Source organism: Globicephala melas, chromosome 4 (assembly GCF_963455315.2).
Source record: "Globicephala melas chromosome 4, mGloMel1.2, whole genome shotgun sequence".
Classification (NCBI taxonomy): Eukaryota; Metazoa; Chordata; class Mammalia; order Artiodactyla; family Delphinidae; genus Globicephala; species Globicephala melas.
Window position 1 is genome coordinate 134,074,943 of NC_083317.1, and position 22,008 is coordinate 134,096,950.

The window sequence follows — 22,008 nt, forward strand, 5'->3', positions numbered from 1 at the left end:
AACATGGTGTTCATGAGATTTATTCATATCACTGTGCATAGTTGTAGATCTTTCATTTCTCATTGTTGGTGTATTTTTACCTGTGGGACTGTACCACAATTGATTGTTGATTTTATAGCTGATGGGCATTTGTGCAGTTTGCAGTTTGGGCTATTATGAATAGTGCTATGAACATCCGAGTGCACAGCATTTAGTAAAAATACGGTCACATTTCTGTTGCACATATAACTAGGAGTGAAGTTGCTGGGACATAAGACACACGTATGTTCAGCTTAGAAGACACATTGCCAAGTGCACAGTGGTTTTTACCAATAAATATTCCAACCAGCAGTTTATGAGAGTTCTTCTTACTTTATACCCTTGCCCTTACTTGGAATCTTCTATCCTTTTAAAAAATTTTAGCTGTTCTGTTTTTTTATTATTTAAACAGATTTTTCTTAGCTTTATTCTTTTTTTTGAATTTTATTTTATTTTATTTATTTTTTTATACGGCAGGTTCTTATTAGTTATCCATTTTATACATATTAGTGTATATATGTCAATCCCAATTGCCCAATACATACACCACCACCACCCCCCGACCACTTTCCCCACTTGGTGTCCATATGTTCTCTACATCTGTGTCTTAATTTCTGCCCTGCAAATCAGTTCATCTGTACCATTTTCCTAGGTTCCACATATATGCGTTAATATACGATATTTGTTTTTCTCTTTCTGACTTACTTCACTCTGTAAGACAGTCTCTAGATTCATCCACATCTCTACAGATGACCCAATTTCGTTTGGTTTTATGGCTGAGTAATATTCCATAGTATATATATACCACATCTTCTTTATCCATTCATCTGTTGATGGGCATTTAGGTTACTTCCATGACCTGGCTATTGTAAATAGTGCTAAAGTGAACATTGGGGTGCATGTGTCTTTTTGAATTATGGTTTTCTCTGGATATATGCCCAGTAGTGGGATTCCTGGGTCATATGGTAATTCTATTTTTACTTTTTTAAGGAACCTCCATACTGTTCTCCATAGTGACAGTATCAATTTACATCCCACCAACAGTGCAACGGAGTTCCCTTTTCTCCACACCCTCTCCAGCATTTGTTGTTTGTAGATTTTCTGGTGATGCCCATTCTAACTGGTGTGAGGTGATACCTCATTGTAGTTTTTTGTTTGTTTTTTTTGTTTTTGTTTTTTTTTAACATCTTTATTGGAGTATAATTACTTTACAATGGTGTGTTAGTTTCTGCTTCACAGCAAAATGAATCAGTTATATATATACATATGTTCCCATATCTCTTCCCGCTTGCGTCTCCCTCCCTCCCACCCTCCCTATCCCACCCCTCCAGGCGGTCATAAAGCACCGAGCTGATCTCCGTGTGCTATGCGGCTGCTTCCCACTAGCTATCTACCTTACGTTTGGTAGTGTACATATGTCCATGCCTCTCTCTCGCTTTGTCACAGCTTACCATTCCCCCTCCCCATATCCTCAAGTCCATTCTCTAGTAGGTCTGTGTCTTTATTCCTGTTTTACCCCTAGGTTCTTCATGACATTTTTTTCCCCTTAAATTCCATATATATGTGTTAGCATACGGTATTTGTCTCTCTCTTTCTGACTTACTTCACTCTGTGTGACAGACTCTAGGTCTATCCACCTCATTACAAATAGCTCAATTTCGTTTGTTTCTGTGGCTCAGTAATATTCCGTTGTATATATGTGCTACATGTTCTTTATCCATTCATCCAATGATGGACACTTAGGTTGTTTCCATCTCCGGGCTATTGTAAATAGAGCTGCAATGAACATTTTGGTACATGACTCTTTTTGAATTATGGTTTTCTCAGGGTATATGCCCAGTAGTGGGATTGCTGGGTCATATGGTAGTTCTATTTGTAGTTGTTTAAGGAACCTCCATACTGTTCTCCACAGTGGCTGTATCAATTTACATTCCCACCAACAGTGCAAGAGGGTTTGCTTTTCTCCACACCCTCTCCAGCATTTATTGTTTCTAGATTTTTTGATGATGGCCATTCTGACTGGTGTGAGATGATATCTCATTGTAGTTTTGATTTGCATTTTTCTAATGATTAGTGATGTTGAGCATTCTTTCATGTGTTTTTTTGGCAGTCTGTAAATCTTCTTTGGAGAAATGTCTATTTAGGTCTTTTGGTTTTTTGTTATTAAGCTGCATGAGCTGCTTACAAATTTTGGAGATTAATCCTTTGTCAGTTGCTTCATTTGCAAATATTTTCTCCCATTCTGAGGGTTGTCTCTTCGTCTTGTTTATGCTTTCCTTTGCTGTGCAAAAGCTTTGACATTTCATTGGGTCCCATTTGTTTATTTTTGTTTTTATTTCCATTTCTCTAGGAGGTGGGTCAAAAAGGACCTTGCTGTGATTTATGCCATAGAGTGTCCTCCCTATGTTTTCCTCTAAGAGTTTGATAGTTTCTTGCCTTACATTTAGGTCTTTAATCCATTTTGAGCTTATTTTTGTCTATGGTGTTAGGGAGTGATCTAATCTCACTTTTCCATGTAGCTGTCCAATTTTCCCAGCACCACTTATTGAAGAGGCTGTCCTTTCTCCACTGTACATTGCTGCCTCCTTTATCAAAGATAAGGTGACCATATGTGCGTGGGTTTATCTCTGGGCTTTCTATCCTGTTCCATTGATTTATATTTCTGTTTTTGTGCCAGTACCATACTGCCTTGATTACTGTAGCTTTGTAGTATAGTCTGAAGTCAAGAAGCCTGATTCCTCCAGCTCCGTTTTTCGTTCTCAAGATTGCTTTGGCTATTCAGGGTCTTTTGTGTTTCCATACAAATTGTGAAATTTTTTGTTCTAGTTCTGTGAAAAATGCCAGTGGTAGTTTCATAGGGATTGCATTGAATCTGTAGATTGCTTTGGGTAGTAGAGTCATTTTCACAATGTTGATTCTTCCAATCCAAGAACATGGTATATCTCTCCATCTATTTGTATCATCTTTAATTTCTTTCATCAGTGTCTTATAATTTTCTGCATACAGGTCTTTTGTCTCCTTAGGTAGGTTTATTCCTAGATATTTTATTCTTTTTGTTGCAGTGGTAAATGGGAGTGTTTTCTTGATTTCACTTTCAGATTTTTCATCATTAGTGTTTAGGAATGCCAGAGATGTCTGTGCATTAATTTTGTATCCTGCTACTTTACCAAATTCATTGATTAGCTCTAGTAGTTTTCTGGTAGCATCTTTAGGATTCTCTATGTATAGTATCATGTCATCTGCAGATAGTGACAGCTTTACTTCTTCTTTTCCAATTTGCATTCCTTTTACTTCCTTTTCTTCTCTGATTGCTGTGACTAAAACTTCCAAAACTATGTTGAATAAGAGTGGTGAGAGTGGGCAACCTTGTCTTGTTCCTCATCTTAGTGGAAATGCTTTCAGTTTTTCACCATTGAGGACGATGTTGGCTGTGGGTTTGTGATATATGGCTTTTATTATGTTGAGGAAAGTTCCCTCTATGCCTACTTTCTGCAGGATTTTTATCATAAATGGGTGTTGAATTTTGTCAAAAGCTTTTTCTGCATCTATTGAGATGATCATATAGTTTTTCTCCTTCAATTTGTTAATATGGTGTATCACGTTCATTGATTTGCATATATTGAAGAATCCTTGCATTCCTGGAATAAACCCCACTTGATCATGGTGTATGATCCGTTTAATGTGCTGTTGGATTCTGTTTGCCAGTATTTTGTTGAGGATTTTTGCATCTATGTTCATCAGTGATATCGGCCTGCAGTGTTCTTTGTGACATCTTTGTCTGGTTTTGGTATCAGGGTGATGGTGGCCTCGTAGAATGAATTTGGGAGTGTTCTTCCCTCTGCTATATTTTGGAAGAGTTTGAGAAGGATAGGTGTTAGCTCTTCTCTAAATATTTGATAGAATTCGCCTGTGAAGTCAACTGGTCCTGGACGTTTGTTTGTTGGAAGACTTTTAATCACATTTTCAATTTCAGTGCTTGTGATTGGTCTGTTCATATTTTCTATTTCTTCCTGATACATTCTTGGCAGGTTGTACTTTTCTAAGAATTTGTCCATTTCTTCCAGGTTGTCCATTTTATTGGCATAGAGTTGCTTGTAGTAATCTCTCGTGATCTTTTTTATTTCTGCAGTGTCAGTTGTTACTTCTCCTTTTGCATTTCTAATTCTGTTGATTTGAGTCTTCTCCCTTTTTTTCTTGATGAGTCTGACTAATGGTTTATCAATTTTGTTTATCTTCTCAAAGAACCAGCTTTTAGTTTTATTGATCTTTGCTATCGTTTCCTTCATTTCTTCTTCATTTATTTCTGATCTGATTTTTATGATTTTTCCTTCTGCTAACTTTGGGGTTTTTTTGTTCTTCTTTCTCTTATTGCTTTAGGTGCAAGGTTAGGTTGTTTATTCGAGATGTTTCTTGTATCTTAAGATAGGATTGTATTGCTATAAACTTCCCTCTTAGAACTGCTTTTGGTGCATCCCATAGATTTTGGGTCGTCGTGTCTCCATTGTCATTTGTTTCTGGGTAATTTTTATTTCCTCTTTGATTTCTTCAGAGATCACTTCGTTATTAAGTAGTGTATTGTTTAGCCTCCATGTGTTTGTATTCTTTCCTGTAATTGATATCTAGTCTCATAGCGTTGTGGTCGGAAAAGATACTTGATACAATTTCAATTTTCTTAAATTTACCAAGGCTTGATTTGTGACCCAAGATATGATCTATCCTGGAGAATGTTCCATGAACACTAGAGAAAAATGTGTATTCTGTTGTTTTTGGATGGAGTGTCCTATAAATATCAATTAAGTCCATCTTGTTTAATGTATCATTTAAAGCTTGTGTTTCCTTACTTATTTTCATTTTGGATGATCTGTCCATTGGTGAAAGTGGGGTGTTAAAGTCGCCTACTATGAATGTGTTACTGTCGATTTCCCCTTTTATGGCTGTTAGTATTTGCCTTATATATTGAGGTGCTCCTATGTTGGGTGCATAAATATTTACAATTGTTATATCTTCTTCTTGGATCGATCCCTTGATCATTATGTAGTGTCCTTCTCTGTCTCTTCTAATACTCTTTATTTTAAAGTCTAATTTGTCTGATATGAGAATTGCTACTCCAGCTTTCCTTTGGTTTCCATTTGCATGAAATATCGTTTTCATCCCCTTACTTTCAGTCTGTATGTGTCTCTAGGTCTGAAGTGGGTCTCTTGTAGAAAGCAAATATATGGGTCTTGTTTTTGTATTCATTCAGCCAATCTGTGTCTTTTGGTTGGAGCACTTAGTCCATTTACATTTAAGGTAATTATCGATATGTATGTTCCTATTCCCATTTTCTTACTTGTTTTGGGTTCGTTACTGTAGGTCTTTTCCTTCTCTTGTGTTTCTTGCCTAGAGAAGTTCCTTTAGCAGTTGTTGTAGAGCTGGTTTGGTGGTGCTGAACTCTCTCAGCTTTTGCTTGTCTGTAAAGATTTTAATTTCTCCATCAAATCTGAATGAGATCCTTGCTGGGTAGAGTAATCTTGGTTGCAGATTTTTCTCCTTCATCACTTTCAATATGTCCTGCCACTCCCTTCTGGCTTGCAGAGTTTCTGCTGAAAGATCAGCTGTTAACCTTATGGGGATTCCCTTGTGTGTTATTTGTTGTTTTTCCCTTGCTGCTTTTAATGTTTTCTTTGTATTTAATTTTTGACAGTTTGATTAATATGTGTCTTGGCGTATTTCTCCTTGGATTTATCCTGTATGGGACTCTCTGTGCTTCCTGGACTTGATTAACTATTTCTTTTCCCATATTAGGGAAGTTTTCAACTATAATCTCTTCAAATATTTTCTCAGTCCCTTTCTTTTTCTCTTCTTCTTCTGGGACCTCTATAATTCGAATGTTGGTGCATTTAATGTTGTCCCAGGGGTCTCTGAGACTGTCCTCAGTTCTTTTCATTCTTTTTTCTTTATTCTGCTCTGCAGTAGTTATTTCCACTATTTTATCTTCCAGGTCACTTATCCATTCTTCTGTTTCAGTAATTCTGCTATTGATCCCATCTAGAGTATTTTTAATTTCATTTATTGTGGTGTTCATTGTGTTTGTTTCATCTTTAGTTTTTCTAGGTCCTTGTTAAATGTTTCTTGCATTTTCTCTATTCTATTTCCAAGATTTTGGATGATCTTTACTATCATTATTCTGACTTCTTTTTCAGGTAGACTGCCTATTTCCTCTTCATTTGTTAGGTCTGGTGGGTTTTTATCTTGCTCCTATATCTGGGGTTTGTTTTTCTGTCTTCTCATTTTGCTTATCTTACTGTGTTTGGGGTCTCCTTTTTGCAGACTGCTGGTTCGTAGTTCCCGTTGTTTTTGGTGTCTGTCCCCAGTGGCTAAGGTTGGTTCAGTGCGTTGTGTAGGCTTCCTGGTGGAGGGGACTAGTGCCTGTGTTCTGGTGGATAAGGCTGGATCTTGTCTTTCTGGTTGGCAGGTCCACGTCTGGTGGTGTGTTTTGGGGTGTCGACTTATTATGATTTGGGGAAGCCTCTCTGCTAATGGGTGTGGTTGTGTTCCTGTCTTGCTAGTTGTTTGGCATAGGATGTCCAGCACTGTAGCTTGCTGGTCGTTGAGTGAAGCTGGGTGCTGGTGTTGAGATGGAGATCTCTGGGAGATTTTTGCCGTTTGATATTATGTGCAGCTGGGAGGTCTCTTTTGGACCAGTGTCCTGAAGTTCACTCTCCCACCTCAGAGGCCCAGCCCTAACTCCTGGCTGCAGCACCAAGAGGCTTTCATCCACACGGCTCAGAAGAAAAGGGAGAAAAGGTAGAATGAAAGAATTAGTAGTAGAAGAAGAAGGAGGAGGGGGAGGAGGGGAGGAGGAAGAAGAAGAAGAAAGAAAGGGAGGGAGGGAGGGAGGGAGGAAGGAGGGAAGGAAGGAAAAAAAGAAAGAAGATAAAGTAAAATAAAATAAAGTAAGATAAGATATAATAAGATATAATAAAGTTATTAAAATAAAAAAATAATTATTAAGAGGAAACAAAAAAACGGATGGATAGAACCCTGGGACAAATGGTGGAAGCAAAGCTATACAGACAATATCTCACACAGAAGCATACACATACACACTCACAAAAAGAGAAGGGGAAAAAATAATCTTGCTCTCAAAGTCCACCTCCTTAATTTGGGATGATTCGTTGTCTATTCATGTATTCCACAGATGCAGGGTACATCAAGTTGATTGTGGAGCTTTAATCTGCTGCTTCTGAGGCTGCTGGGAGAGATTTCCCTTTCTCTTCTTTGTTCTCACAGCTCCCAGGGGCTCAGCTTTGGATTTGGCCTCACCTGTGTGTGTAGGTCCCCGGAGGGCGTCTGTTCTTTGCTCAGACAGGACAGGGTTAAAGGAGCCGCTGATTCGGGGGCTCTGGTTCACTCAGGCCGGGTGTAGGGAGGGTCACAGAGTGCAGGGGAGCCTGCGGCGGCAGAGGCCAGCATGATGTTGTACCAGCCTGAGGTGCGCCATGTGTTCTCCTGCAGGAGTTGTCCCTGGATCACAGGACCCTGGCAGTGGCGGGCTGCACAGGCTCCCTGGAAGGGGGGTGTGGATAGTGACCTGTGCTTGCACACAGGCTTCTTGGTGGCGGCAGCAGCAGCCTTAATGTCTCATGTCTGTCTCTGGGATCCGCACTTTTAGCCGTGGCTCGCGCCCGTCTCTGGATCTCCTTTAAGCTGTGTTCTTAATCCCCTCTCCTCGCGCACCGGGAAACAAAGAGGAAAGAAACAGTCTCTTGCCTCTTCAGCAGGTCCAGACTTTTCCCCGGACTCCCTCCCGGCCAGTTGTGGCGCACTAACCCCCTGCAGGCTGTGTTCACGCCGCCAACCCCAGTTCTCTCCCTGCCGACCAAAGCCCGAGCCTCAGCTCCCAGTCCCGCCCGCTCTGGCGGGGGAGCACACAAGCCTCTCGGGCTGGTGAGTGCCAGTCGGCACTGATCCTCTGTGCAGGAATCTCTCCGCTTTGCCCTCTGCACCCCTGTTGCTGTGCTCTGCGGCTCCAAAGCTCCTCCGCCACCCGCAGTCTCTGCCCGCGAAGGGGCTTCCTAGTGTGTGGAAACCTTTCCTCCTTCACAGCTCTCTCCCACTGGTGCAGGTCCCATCCCTATCCTTTTGTCTCTGTTTATTCGTTTTTCTTTTGCCCTACCCAGGTACGTGGGGGGTTTCTTGCCTTTTGGGAGGTCTGAGGTCTTCTGCCAGCGTTCAGTAGGTGTTCTGTAGGAGTTGTTCCACGTGTAGATATATTTCTGGTGTATCTGTGGGGAGGAAGGTGATCTCCTCGTCGTACTCTTCCGCCATCTTCCCGGAAGTCCCTCCTCATTGTAGTTTTGATTTGCATTTCTCTAATACTTAGTGATGTTGAGCAGCTTTTCATGTGCTTCTTGGTCATCTGTATGTCTTCTTTGGAGAAATGTCTATTTAGGTCTTCTGCCCATTTTTGGATTGGGTTGTTTGTTTTTTTAATATTGAGCTGCATGAGCTGTTTATACATTTTGGAGATTAACCCTTTGTCCGTTGATTCGTTTGCAAATATTTTCTTCCATTCTGAGGTGAGTGTTGTCTTTTCATCTTGTTTATGGTTTCCTTTGCTGTGCAAAAACTTTTAAGTTTCGTTAGGTCCCATTTGTTTATTTTTGTTTTTATTTCCATTACTCTAGGATGTGGATCAAAAAAGATCTTGCTGTGATTTATGTCAAAGAGTTTTCTTCCTATGTTTTCCTCTGAGAGTTTTATAATGTTCGGTCTTACATTTAGGTCTCTAATCCATTTTGAGTTTATTTTTGTGTATGGTGTTAGAAGAGTTCTAATTTTATTCTTTTCCATGTAACTTTCCAGTTTTCCCAGCACCACTTATTGAAGAGACTGTCTTCTCTCCATTGTATATCCTTGCCTCCTTTGTCATAGATTAGTTGACCATAGGTGCATGGGTTTATCTCTGGGCTTTCTATCCTGTTCCATTGATCTGTATTTCTGTTTCTGTTTCAGTACCATATTGTCTTGATAACTGTAGCTTTGTAGTATAGTCTGAAGTCAGGGAGTCTGATTCCTCCAGCTCCTTTTTTTTCCCTCAAGACTGCTTTGACTATTCAGGGTCTTTTATGTCTCCATACAACTTTTAAGATTTTTTGTTTTAGTTCTGTAAAAAATGCCATTAGTAATTTGATAGGGATTGCATTGAATCTATAGATTGCTTTGGATAGTAGAGTCATTTTCACAATATTGATTCTTCCAATCTAAGAACATGGTATATCTCTCCATCTGTTTGTATCATCTTTAATTTCTTTCATTAGTGTCTTATAGTTTTCTGCATACAGGTCTTTTGTTTCCCTAGGTAGGTTTATTCTTAGGTATTTTATTCTTTTTGTTGCAGTCGTAAATGGAGTGTTTCCTTAATTTCTCTCTCAGATTTTTCATCATTAGTGTATAGGAATGCAAGAGATGTCTGTGCATTAATTTTGTGTCCTGCAACTTTACCAAATTCATTGATTAGCTGTAGTAGTTTTTTGGTGGCATCTTTAGGATTCTCTATATATAGTATCATGTCATCTGCAAACAGTGACAGTTTTACTTCTTCTTTTCCAATTTATATTCCTTTTATTTCTTTTTCTTCTCTTACTGCCGTGGCTAGGACTTCCAAAACTATGTTGAATAATAGTGGTGAGAGTGGACATCCTTGTCTTGTTCCTGATCTTAGACGAAATGCTTTTAGGTTTTCACCATTGAGAATGATGTTTGCTGTGGGTTTGTCATATATGGCCTTTATTATGTTGAGGTAGGTTCCCTCTATGCCCATTCTCTGGAGAGTTTTTATCATACATGGGTGTTGAATTTTGTTGAATGATTTTTCTGCATCTACTGAGATGATCATATGTTTTTTCTTCTTCAATTTGTTAATATGGTGTATCACATTGATTGATTAGCATATATTGAAGAATCCTTGCATCCCTGGGATAAATCCCACTTGATCATGGTGTATGATCCTTTTAATGTGTTGTTGGTTTCTGTTTCCTAGTATTTTCTTGAGGATTTTTGAATCTATATTCATCAGTGATATTGGTCTGTAATTTTCTTTTTTTGCGGTATCTTTGTCCGGTTTTGGTATCAGTGTGATGGTGGCCTCATAGAATGAGTTTGGGAGTGTTCCTTCCTCTGCAAATTTTTGGAAGAGTTTGAGAAGGATGGGTGTTATCTCTTCTCTAAATGTTTGATAGAATTCACCTGTGAAGCCATCTGGTCCTGGCCTTCTGTTTGTTGGAAGATTTTTAATCACAGTTTCAATTTCATTACTTGTGATTGGTTTATTCATATTTTCTGTTTCTTCCTGGTTCAGTCTTGGAAGGTTATACTTTCCTAAAAATTTGTCCATTTCTTCCAGGTTGTCCATTTTATTGGCATAGAGTTGCTTGTAGTAGTCTCTTAGGATGCTTTGTATTTCTGTCATGTCTGTTGTAACTTCTTTTTCTTTTCTAATTTTATTGATTTGAGTCATCTCCCTCTTGATGAGTCTGGTTAATGGTTTATCAATTTTATTTATCTTCTCAAAGAACCAGCTTTTAGTTTTATTGATCTTTGCTATTGTTTTCTTTGTTTCTGTTTCATTTATTTCTGCCCTGATCTTTATGATTTCTTTGCTTCTACTAACTTTGTGTTTTGTTTGTTCTTCTTTCTCTAGTTCCTTTAGGTGTAAGGTTAGATTGTCTATTTGAGATTTTTTTGTTTCTTGAGGTAGGCTTGTATAGCTATAAGCTTCCCTCTTAGAACTGCTTTGCCGTATCCTATAGGTTTTGGATCGTCGTGTTTTCATTGTCACTTTTCTCTAGGTATATTTTGATTTCCTCTTTGATTTTTTCAGTGTTCTCTTGGTTATTTAGTTGGTTATTGTTTAGCCTCCATGGGTTTGTGTTTTTTACGTTTTTTTTCCCAGTAATTGATTTCTAATCTCATACCGTTGTGGTCAGAAAAGATGCTTGATATGATTTCAATTTTCTTAAATTTACTGAGGCTTGATTTGTGACCCAAGATGTGATCTATCCTGGAGAATGTTCCGTGTGCACTTGAGAAGAAAGTGTAATCTGCTGTTTCTGGATGGAATGTCCTATAAATATCAATTAAATCTATCTGGTCTATGTGTCATTTAAAGTTTGTGTTTCCTTATTAATTTTCTGTTTGGATGATCTGGCCATTGGTGTAAGAGAGGCGTTAAAGTCCCCCACTATTATTGTGTTACTGTCTATTTCCTATTTTATAGCTGTTAGCAGTTGCCTTATGTATTGAGGTGCTCCTGTGTTGGGTGCGTATATATTTATAATTGTTGTATTTTCTTCTTGGATTGATCCCTTGATCATTATGTAGTGTCCTTCCTTGTCTTTTGTAACATTCTTTATTTTAAAGTCTATTTTATCTGATATGAGTATTGCTCCTCAAGCTTTCTTTTGATTTCCATTTGCATGGAGTATCTTTTTCCCTCCCCTCACTTTCAGTCTATATGTGTCCCTAGGTCTGAAGTGGGTCTTGCTTTTGTATCCATTCAACGAGCCTGTGTCTTTTGGTTGGAGCATTTAATCCATTCACGTTGAAGGTAATTATCAATATGTATGTTCCTATGACCATTTTCTTAATTGTTTTGGGTTTGTTTTTGTAGGTCCTTTTCTTCTCTTGTGCTTCCCCCTTAGAGAAGTTCCTTTAGCATTTGTTGTAGAGCTGGTTTGGTGGTGCTGATTTCTCTTAGCTTTTGCTTGTTTGTAAAGCTTTTGATTTCTCCATCGAATCTGAATGAGATCCTTGCCGGGTAAAGTAATCTTCGTTGTAGGTTCTTCCCTTTCATCACTTTAAGTGTATCATACCACTCCCTTCTGGCTTGTAGAGTTTCTGCCAAGAAATCAGCTGTTAACCTTATGGGAGTTCCCTTGTATGTTATTTTTCCCTTGCTGCTTTCAATAATTTTTCTTTGTCTTTAATTTTTGCCAATTTGATTACTATGTGTCTTGGCGTGTTTCTTCTTGGGTTTATCCTGTATGGGACTCTCTGCACTTCCTGGACTTGGGTGGCTATTTCCTTTCCCATGTTAGGGAAGTTTTCTAGTATAATCTCTTCAAATATTTTCTAAGGTCCTTTCTCTCTCTCTCCTCCTCTGGGACCCCTATTATATGAATGTTGTTGCGTTTAATGTTGTCCCAGAGGTCTCTTGGGCTGTCTTCATTTCTTTTCATTCTTCTTTCTTTATTCCATTCTGCAGCAGTGAATTCCACCATTCTGTCTTCTAGGTCACTTATCTGTTCTTCTGCCTCAGTTATTCTGTTATTGATTCCTTCTAGGGTGTTTTTCATTTCACTTATTGTATTGTTCATCTCTGTTAGTTTGTTCTTTAATTCTTCTAGGTCTTTGTTAAACATTTCTTGCATCTTCTCAATCTTTGCCTCCATTCTTTTTCCGAGGTCCTGGATCATCTTCACTATCATTATTCTGAATTCTTTTTCTGAAAGGTTGCCTATCTCCACTTCATTTAGTTGTTTTTCTGGGGTTTTATCTTGTTCCTTCATCTGGTACATAGCCCTCTGCCTTTTCGTCTTGTCTATCTTTCTGTGAATGTGGTTTTTGTTCCACAGGCTGCAGGGTTGTAGTTCTTGCTTCTGCTGTCTGCCCTCTGGTGGATTAGGCTATATGTGAGGCTTGTGCAAGTTTCCTGATGGGAGGGACTGGTTGGTGGTGAGTAGAGCTGGCTGTTGCTCAGGTGGGAAGAGCTCAGTAAAACTTTAATCTGCTTGTCTGCTGATGGGTGGGGCTGGGTTCCCTCCCTGTTGGTTGTTTGGCTAGAGGTGACCCAACACTGGAGCCTACCTGGGCGCTTTGGTGGGGCTAATGACAGACTCTGGGAGGGCTCACGCCAAGGAGTACTTCCCAGAACTTCTGCTGCCAGTGTCCTTGTCCTCACGATGAGACACAGCCATCCCCCACCTCTGCAGGAGACCATCCAACACTAGCAGGTAGGTCTGATTTAGTCTTCTATGGGTCACTACTCCTTCCCCTAGGTCCTGATGTGCACACTACTTTGTGTGTGCCCTCCAAGAGTAGAGTCTCTGTTTCTCCCATTGAAGTCCTGCAATCAAATCCCGCTAGCCTTCAAAGTCTGATTCTCTAGGAATTCCTTCTCCCGTTGCCAGACCCCCAGGTTGGGAAGCCTGACGTGGGGCTCAGAACCTTCACTCCAGTGGGTGGACTTCTGTGGTATAAGAGTTCTCCAGTCTGTGAGTCACCCACTCAGCAGTTATGGGATTTGATTTTATTGTGATTTTGCCCCTCCTACCATCTCATTGTGGCCTCTCCTTTGTCTTTGGATGTGGGGTATCTTTTTTGGTGAGTTCCAGTGTCTTCCTGTCGATGATTGTTCAGCAGTTAGTTGTGATTCTGGTGCTCTCACAAGAGGGAGTGAGAACACGTCCTACTCCACCCAATTTTAGCTGTTCTTATGGTTGCCATCATTTTAGCCAATTTGGTGGGTGTTAGTTTGCATTTCTCTGATGAGTTATTTGAACACCTTTGCATGTGTTCACTGGCCATTTGCATATTCTGTTAAGTTTCTATTCAAAGCCTTTTGCCCATTTTCGTGTGTTTTTGTTTATTTCTATATACAGGTCCTTTGTCAGATAACATTGTGGGAGCGTACTGTGGGTTGTCTTTTCACTCAAGTATGTTTTGCTGAACAAAAGTTCTTAATACACTCTAATCTAAAATTTTATTTATGCCTGTCACTTTTGTGACCTACTTAAGAAATTATTGCCTGCTCCAAGGTCATGAAAAATATTTTTGCCTTTTACACTTAGATCTGAAAGCTATCTAGAATTGATTTGTTTGTGTGTGTGGTGTGACATAAGGGTCAGGACACTTTTCCCCCACATGAAAATCCAATTGAGTCAATGAGTACAGCAGGTGGATTATACTGCTGGCTCAGTGGAGGTGACAAGTGTTCTCATCACGTACTTGTATTCAAAGTGGGGTGAGATTTTAGTTCAGTGTCTGTGCGGTGACATCATTTGGCTTTCCCTTGGCACCCTCAGTTCTGCATTTTAGCTCAATGTTGTTAGCTCTAATTAGCCCATGATATTTCTAAAGGGAATCAGGTGCAAATATTATTCCAGAGGTGTGCAGGTACAAGTACGGAGACTTTGTGATAGTATCTTCATTTTGTATGCTTAACGTGATGTGACAGTAATACTTCATCTGCTCTGTGCCAGCTCTTGTAATAGAAAATGTATACAATCTCTCATTTATTTCCCACAGTAACCAGGTAGGGTAGAGTTTCCATTTTGGCTGTGTCACTTGCAGTGGACAGAGCACCATTCAAGTTAACTCGTGAGAGGCTAACCGTAAGGAGAGATGGAAGGGATCATTCTTGTGGAGTAAGTCAGTGCCAAGCCCAGCCTCTCTCCGGGTGCCTCTGCCTCTGAGGCAGCTTCTTCTGCAGACTTGTCACATGGGATGGACCCTAACTAGATTTAAGGGCTGTGAGCAGAGTAGTCCCCCTTGGGGAAGGGAACAAGGACTAGTGGGTTCCATGAAACATCTGTGTAACTCATTCTAGTGCCCATTTTACAGATGATCAGACCTGATTGTAGAAAAGCTCAGAAACTCGCTCAAGGCTGCAGAGTTAGTGAGGGCAGAACCTCTCTGAAGTCAAAGCCCAGACTCTGCTTGGTTAATAGAATTTGTAACTTGGATAGAGAATTCAATAATTTAAGCATCATATGTCAGAAAAGAATTCATGTATTTTCTTAGCTTTGCATGATAGGTCTTTCTATCAGTTTAGATTATGAGGAATATATTTAAATTTAAGTAGTTAATGCTACTTCCCATAGGGGTGATTGACTGTACTGTAAACCACTTTGCATATTTCTAATTTTTAAATTTTTATCACAGTATCAAATTATTAAAACCAGTACCTATAAATCATTATATTAAAGTTGTCATACATTGATGATGAACCTATTTTGTCAGTTACAACGTGTTTTACTTCAAGTTAACATCTCTGTTTTCAGCTATCAACACACTTACTTACTGACTAGGTGTTAGGTGCCAAGAAATGTGCCAGACTGTCTCATCCTTCCAGAAAATTAAGAAGGAAATCTTTTCTAGGTGTGTGCAGACACCAGTAATACAAACTATTTTTTTTCCTCTTAGAGTTTGATTGTGAAGTCGCCCAGAGATGCTCTTTTAATAGTCCTAATTTCCTTATCTGTAAAAGTGTGTGACCTGCAAGGTCCCTTATGGTTCTTAAATCTTAAGATTCATAGTAAATCAACTATACTTCAGTTTTTTAAAAAAATGGCATAAAAATCAACAAAAAAAAAGAAGGAAAAAAGATTCATTAAGGCAAAATTATGTCAACCAGAAGCCCGAAGCCCTCATAGCTGTTTACTTCCTTTTATTTGAAGCCTGGAGTGAAAGTTGGTGTGGTATGTTATTACAAGGACAATGCAGACAGCCCTTAAATATTCCTATTTGCTGGAATATACCTGCCACTAGAAGCGGCCACCTTGGGACAATCCCCGTGTGGGAGAAAACAGACAATAAGACATTCAGCTGGGTTGGTACATGAGGCAGGACCCAGACAAGCAGAAGGCTGCATGGGATGCTGCAGAGGGTGCATGTGGTTAAAGTCTGCCTTCCGGAGGTGATTGGTGATGGTGTCACAGAGGACGGGGGCTTGAACAGTCACTGGCAGGTGAGGGTAGGGTTGAGTATAGATCCTTGTTTCTTAAAGCAGAAGAGTTAAAATGCAGCTTCCTGGGCTCCCCTCATTTACTGAATCAGTTTAAGGGGTGGGGCCTGAGGATTGTTTTAACAAGCTTCCCAGGTGACATGCACACTGCAGATGCCCAACAGCCTGCATGGGGGATGGACTGACGCGAGCAAGGGCTGTGCAGTGGGAAGAGACAGCACGTCCAGCCAGTCACCACATTTATTACGCCCCTTATGAAGTTTCTAATTTGAATGTGGCTGATTTTTTTTCATAGGAAGATAAGAAACCGACCTAGAGAATGAAGAAGAAAGACATTCTCCAAAGTAACTTACAGAACGTTTGGTGTATATTTTCAGCTCTCCTTGGCTAGACGGCAGATACTTCTGTTAGAAACGCTGAAAGTGAAACAGAGCATCCTGGACCCAATCCCTGCTGCGTTGAAGTTGCCCATCGCCGTCAGCTGCTACTGGGTGCAGCACACGGAGGCCAAGGCAAAGCTGCATCATCTGCAGGCCTTACTGCTGGGGATGCTGATGGGACCCTTGCATGCCATGATCAACAGCCCTGGTAGGTATCTGGAAGTCCCAAGAGTATATTTTTGCATGTTACTTGCATGTAATCAAACGTTTAAACAAACAAACAAAAATTCTCGGATTATTTACTTCCATCAGTTGTATCAGAACTTAGAAGTGGGGCACCAAAATGTCACTCATTCCTTGTAGATCTTTCTGAGTGCTCCGTGTACCAGGTCAGTGCTGGAGGGCTTGACCTCAAGGGCACAGCAGTGAAGATGCGCTGATGCTGCCTCACCCACCTGTCCTGTAGCACCTGACGCTCAGTCTGTAAAGCGTGACCGTGATGTACATTTTGTGCTCCGTGTTCCTTGTCCTTCTCTTCAGTGCAGCAGCAGCATCTCCCCTGGAGACTTAAGTAAAATTGCCCATTGGTGAAACTTAAGAATACCTACAATTACTGTAAACATTCATGCTTGTGCTGTTTTGTGTCGTTTATTTTTTTACTTTCTTTTTTCCCCACTGTAAGTTTCAATTAGTATATGAGTTGTGATGGTAGAACTGGTAACTTCTCTTTCTATTAGAGAAATACACTTTGAGGCAGTTTCATCTTTATTTAAACATCAGGTGAAATAAATGATGCATTGGAGCACTTCAATCCTGTAATGGGATTATTCTCTTTACAGAATTATGAATGCTTTATCCAAACATGTATAATAGTTGTCACACTCTAGAACAGTACTAACGTGATAGCTACTAGCCACAGGTGGCTATTTAAAATTTAAAATTCAGCTTCTCAATGCACTTGCCACATTCTAAGTGCCCAGCAGCCACAGGTGGCTAGAGGCTGCTGTACTGGACAGCACAGATGAAGAACATTCCCATCACTGCAGAAAGTTCTGGACAGCACTACTCTGGCATTTACTGTTTAAAATAAGTTCATGAAAGGATGAGCCAGCACAGACTCCAGGACACCCCAAAGTGGGAGAGCAGCTGTCAGAAGGGACTGTTGCACAGCAAGTTAAGTTCTGGCCCACTGCTGGTTAGGATACAAGTTCAAGGTGTTTCCTCTCATTGAACATAAATATAGTTTAAGAAAATTCTCAGAGCACCAGTCTATTAAGTTTTTACCTGAGTCCAACAGAAGGGGCATGTCAAGGGTCTGTTTCTTTTCTTTTAGGAATGTGGACCCCACACCCAGGCAGGCTCAGTGCCTTGCTGCTCGCTCATTGGTAAAAGGTGGGCCTCCTTTTCCTTCCTTCCAGGTTGGTCCGGAAGGCAGGCTGCACGTGGAGCCGGGAACAGGCAGGTTTCCTGGGGTGGCTGCTGCTTGTCCTCCACCACTGAGGAAGTGGCTCATTTGCCCCATTCTCTATGAGTCATACTCTCATTCTCTTCCCATAAAACAGAAGTTAAAGCGTGTTTTGAACACACGGCTGTTTCTTTAAGGAAATGTAGTGAAAGAGAACAGTAAAGAGAAGGGGATTTTTCATAGAGACACATTTAGGGTTTGGAGAGTTCAGATGCAGATGTGTTTAAAGTCAGGTCGTAGATTAGAGGAAGAGATACTATGTTAAGGAAAAAGATAAAGAATTTGGGGTTGAATAAAGTTAGGTTGTCATTAAAAGGGCATCTCAGTATAAATATTTCAGTTTATACATTGAAAGGCTTTTACATTGACATGAAAATAGAAAAGAGCCAAAAAAGAAAAGCATTTTGGTTATTCACTTTTTTCTTTATGGAATTTGAAGTTTTATATATGGATAAAATTACAAGGTGATACAGTGTTTTTGGAAATACTGCCCTTGGGTCGTGTCTTTATCTAGATGAGGAAGCTCCACAGGGCGGTGGTGCTGAGATGCTGTATGAAGAGCTGCAGAGAGTGAAGGCACAGCCGGGCCTGAGGCTGGACTTAGACACAGCTCATGTCTTCTGTCAGTGGCAGTGCTGTCTGCAGATGGGGCTGTATCTCAACCAACTGCTGTCCACGCCTCTCCCAGAGCCAGACCTAACTCGGTAAGCACCCAGGAAACTAGTGCAGATGGCTGCATGTAGAAGTAAATACTTCAGTTGTCATTTAACGCAAAGAAGTTTTTTTAAAAACAATCAAACTTAGTATATAACTGGTCTTGGATCACTGTTAGAGCTGAAGAGCTGTAATATTAAATTTTTAAAATATTAAATTACTTCCATATTTCCAAAGAAAGTTTCCATGATTTTTTAAAGTTTTCCAAATTTAAAAAAATCGGTTCATTAAAATAAAAATAAGAGGCAGTTGTTGGTAGAGTATAGCTCTTTCCCTCATTTCTTTCAGATCTTTATTCAAATATCACGTTATAAAGGCTTTTTCTGATCATCCTATTGAAATATTATTCAAGGGAGTGAGTGAGGAAGATAAAAGGGAGATGGTTAGAAAATGGAGTTGAGATTACATATGTGCTTTGTCTCTCCACTTGAAGATAAGCTCTGGGTGTGTGCTGGGACTTGCCTGTTTTGTTTACTGTTGTAGCCCCAGTGCCTAGCATTACTCAAATACTTGTTGAATTAATGCGTGCTATACGGAGACCTATCATATATGCTGGTTTGACTTGAAATATTTCAAGTTGAAAGCTTCCTAGCAGTACATAGTGTTGTTAATGTTACTGAACTCAAGTCTGTGTGTCTGACGCACAGTGAGGCCAAACAGTACCAAAACATTGGAGTTTGGAGCAGAGAAAGGTTTATTGCAGGGCCCTGGAAGGAGATAGGTGGCTCATGCCTTAAAAATCCCAACTCGCTGAGAGCTTTCAGCAAAGCCCTTTTATAGGAAGGGTGAGGGAGGCACATGGTTAGTTGTTGCAGACTTCCTGGTGTCAGATCCTTTGTTCTTGAGGTCAGGTCACCATGTTCCTATAAACCTCTAACAAAACAAATGTTATCCTCTGTTCTAAAGAGAAAGGGAAAGGGAGGCATTTAATTCTGTCTCCATGCCTCCTTGTGGCTTTTAACACTTAACAAATCCCAGAAGCGAAGTGACATCATTACCCTTCATTTTACCTGTTCAAAGTCCCAAGGACCGACTTTCGCCCTCCTAGGTCCAGGCCCTGGCTAAGTGAAGGGGGTCCCTGCGGGGGCTGGTTACCCTGCCCCGGAGCGTTCGTTTGTCTGGCACCCAGTCTGGGTCCTCATGCCAGTGCCCAGGCCAAACGGGAGAGGCAGATCTCAGCTGGCGGCGCCCTCAGGGCCTGGCCCCCCAGACCTTGCCCAGCCAGCATCACTGAGGGAGCCAGGTGCCCAGGACCCCGCCGGCCCTCAAACTGGACCCCAGTTCCCCCTTTTCACCCACCGGCCCCAAGGCCAGCGGGCCTAGTAGCCAGGGAGAAGGCTGTGATCCGCCTCTCATCGCATTCGCTGTCCCAGCACGGCTGCAAGTTGACTGCTGCTGGAGGGGGACCGCTGTCCCGGCTGCCAGTCCTGGCTAAGGGCTGCGTGCCCACCCCGCCCCCTGTACTGAGCGTGGCGCCCCACACACACACACGTCTGCCCGCCGGGCCTGCCAGCTGGACACTCAGCAGCACGAGGGCCTCAGCTGCCCCGAGGCCCCCCGCCGGCTACTTGGGAGCCGCCTCTACACGCAAGTTCCCAGGAACGAGCCGCAGCCACAGGGCGACGTGGCGTCCGTGGGCTGAACCGGTGCTGAACCGGTGCTGCAACCTGGGGTGGCCACGCAAACCTGCTGGCCCGGCCCACTGAGCATGCCCGGCCCCTATTACATTCCCACACCCTAGACCTCTCTACCAAATAAGATTGATTGGCGTTTGACCTATGGATTCCTTATTCCTTTCCTTTACTAATTTTGTTCATCCTTGACTGGATCCTCTCTAGTGACCACGGATCCCTATAAAACAAGACAGCGGAAACAGTTCCCTCAATAATGATTTCAGCAGGAGAGTTGTTCCTGCATCTCAGCATCACCAAGGCTCTTTAAATGATGATTTTACACTGAGTAAATGATGGTTCTCCATCAGTTGCTAAGGTACCAGTCAGTCAACCCTGGCAGTAAGTTAATATGTTAAATCTGTGGCTTCCAGTTCATTCCAGCTTATATTTGTGGAGTTGGTTTTTAATCCAAGTGAATGAATGACCTCGCAAATGATACGATTAAATGTTCTCATATTTCAACAGACTGCCTGTTTGTCCTATCAGAGGCATTTTTAACTCCTTGTCTTTGAAGTGTTAAGAGGCCTGCTCAACTTTGGGCTAGTTGGAGAACCAGCAAGCATCCATCATTTACTTTGTTGATAAAAAGTTCTAAGTATCATTAGCCAAGAAGTAATCTCTGTAACAATTCAGTTCCTTCTTTCAAGAAACAGATTATTCTTGAGTAACTTTAATAATGATTTTATAGAAGCAGCGCTCACAGTGTTTGATGGGTCTGTTGAAGCCACATTAGTGAGTTGTCTCAGTGCAGGAACCTCTGCTGTAATGACACCCTCTTCTCTCCCCTGAGCAGACTGTACAGCGGGAGCCTGGTGCACGGGCTCTGCCAACAACTGCTGACGTCAGCCTCAGTGGAGAGCCTCCTGCACGTGTGTCCTGAGGCCCAGCAACTCTATGAGCATATGTTCAGTGCCACTAGGTCATGTGCCCCTGCTGAACTAGTCCTACCAAAGGGTAAATCAAAAAAAAGAAGGCAAAAGAAACGACGTACCCCCTGGTCAGAGAACAGAGTGGGGACCACCTTGAACGCTAGGAGTTGGCATGAGGGAGGCAATCGGTTTGAGCTGTTGATGGTGGGGACCTTGGAGGAGCACATGGAGGCCGCAGAGCTTGAATAAACTCAGTTGCAACGAGGTTGGGATTCTTACCGAAAATTTGTATTACCTCCCTTGAAATGACTGACTTTTTTTTAGAATTAAATCTGTTAAGGATAAACACTGCAGTATTTTGAATTCCAAAGTACTTCGTATTCTGCTTTTAATAAATACGTGGTTTAAGTAAACTTTTGTATTTTTTCAACACGTGAAAGAAAACATGTTTGCACTTGCCATGTTCCACTTTAGTAAGTTAATAATAGTCTATAACCTTTAAATTGTGGCAACTCAGCCAAGCTATGTTTTCAGAAAGAACAGAAGTCCTACATCATTTACTTCCTATAAGCTGAAGCTGGGTTATCATCATTTAACACAACTTTTTTACAACTATCTCCTCTTCATCCTTTACTGTGAAAGGTCTGGGCCCCAGAAGATAGACGTGAGGAAGCCAGACAGAAAAGGAGACCTTTAAGTACTTTGTCAAAGAGCCCATGGCAGGGCTGATGAGCATTTTAGATGTGCTTCAGTTTTTATTTTACTTATTTTTAATTTCTTTTATTTATTTTTTTTAGTTTATTCATTTTGGGCTGTGTTGGGTCTTCATTGCTGCGCGCGGGCGCTCTCTAGTTGCAGTGAGCGGGGGCTACTCTTCGTTGTGGTACGCGGGCTTCTTATCGTGGTGACTTCTCTTGTTGTGGAGCACTGGCTCTAGGTGCATGGGCTTCAGTAGTTGTGGCTCACGGGCTCCAGAGCACAGGCTTGGTAGTTGTGGCGCACAGGCGTAGTTGCTCCGTGGAATGTGGGATCTTCCCAGACCAGGGCTCGAACCCGTGTCCCCTGCATTGGCAGATGGATTCTTAACCACTGCACCACCAGGGAAGCCCTATGTGCTCCAGTTTTTAGAAAAGAAATTGAAGCTGTAATGGTCCCAACAAAA

The 22,008-nt window shown here is 41.2% G+C and overlaps 1 protein-coding gene across 5 annotated transcripts in view; it reads left to right on the plus strand.

Annotated features, from left to right (window-relative positions):
* Positions 1 to 22,008, plus strand: part of ASTE1 (asteroid homolog 1) — a 33,235-nt gene that overhangs the window by 5,819 nt on the left and 5,408 nt on the right. For 4 of the 5 annotated variants that reach the window (XM_060298619.2, XM_030876418.3, XM_060298616.1 and 1 more), the window contains 3 exons: positions 16,123 to 16,333; positions 18,105 to 18,294; positions 20,771 to 21,277. In XM_060298619.2, coding sequence (XP_060154602.1) covers positions 16,123 to 16,333; positions 18,105 to 18,294; positions 20,771 to 21,095 — 726 coding nt within the window. In that variant the 3' untranslated portion in view covers positions 21,096 to 21,277. Of the gene's footprint in view, positions 1 to 16,122; positions 16,334 to 18,104; positions 18,295 to 20,770; positions 21,278 to 22,008 lie in introns of those variants that run through there. The other variant, XM_060298617.2, reaches the window with a different exon arrangement.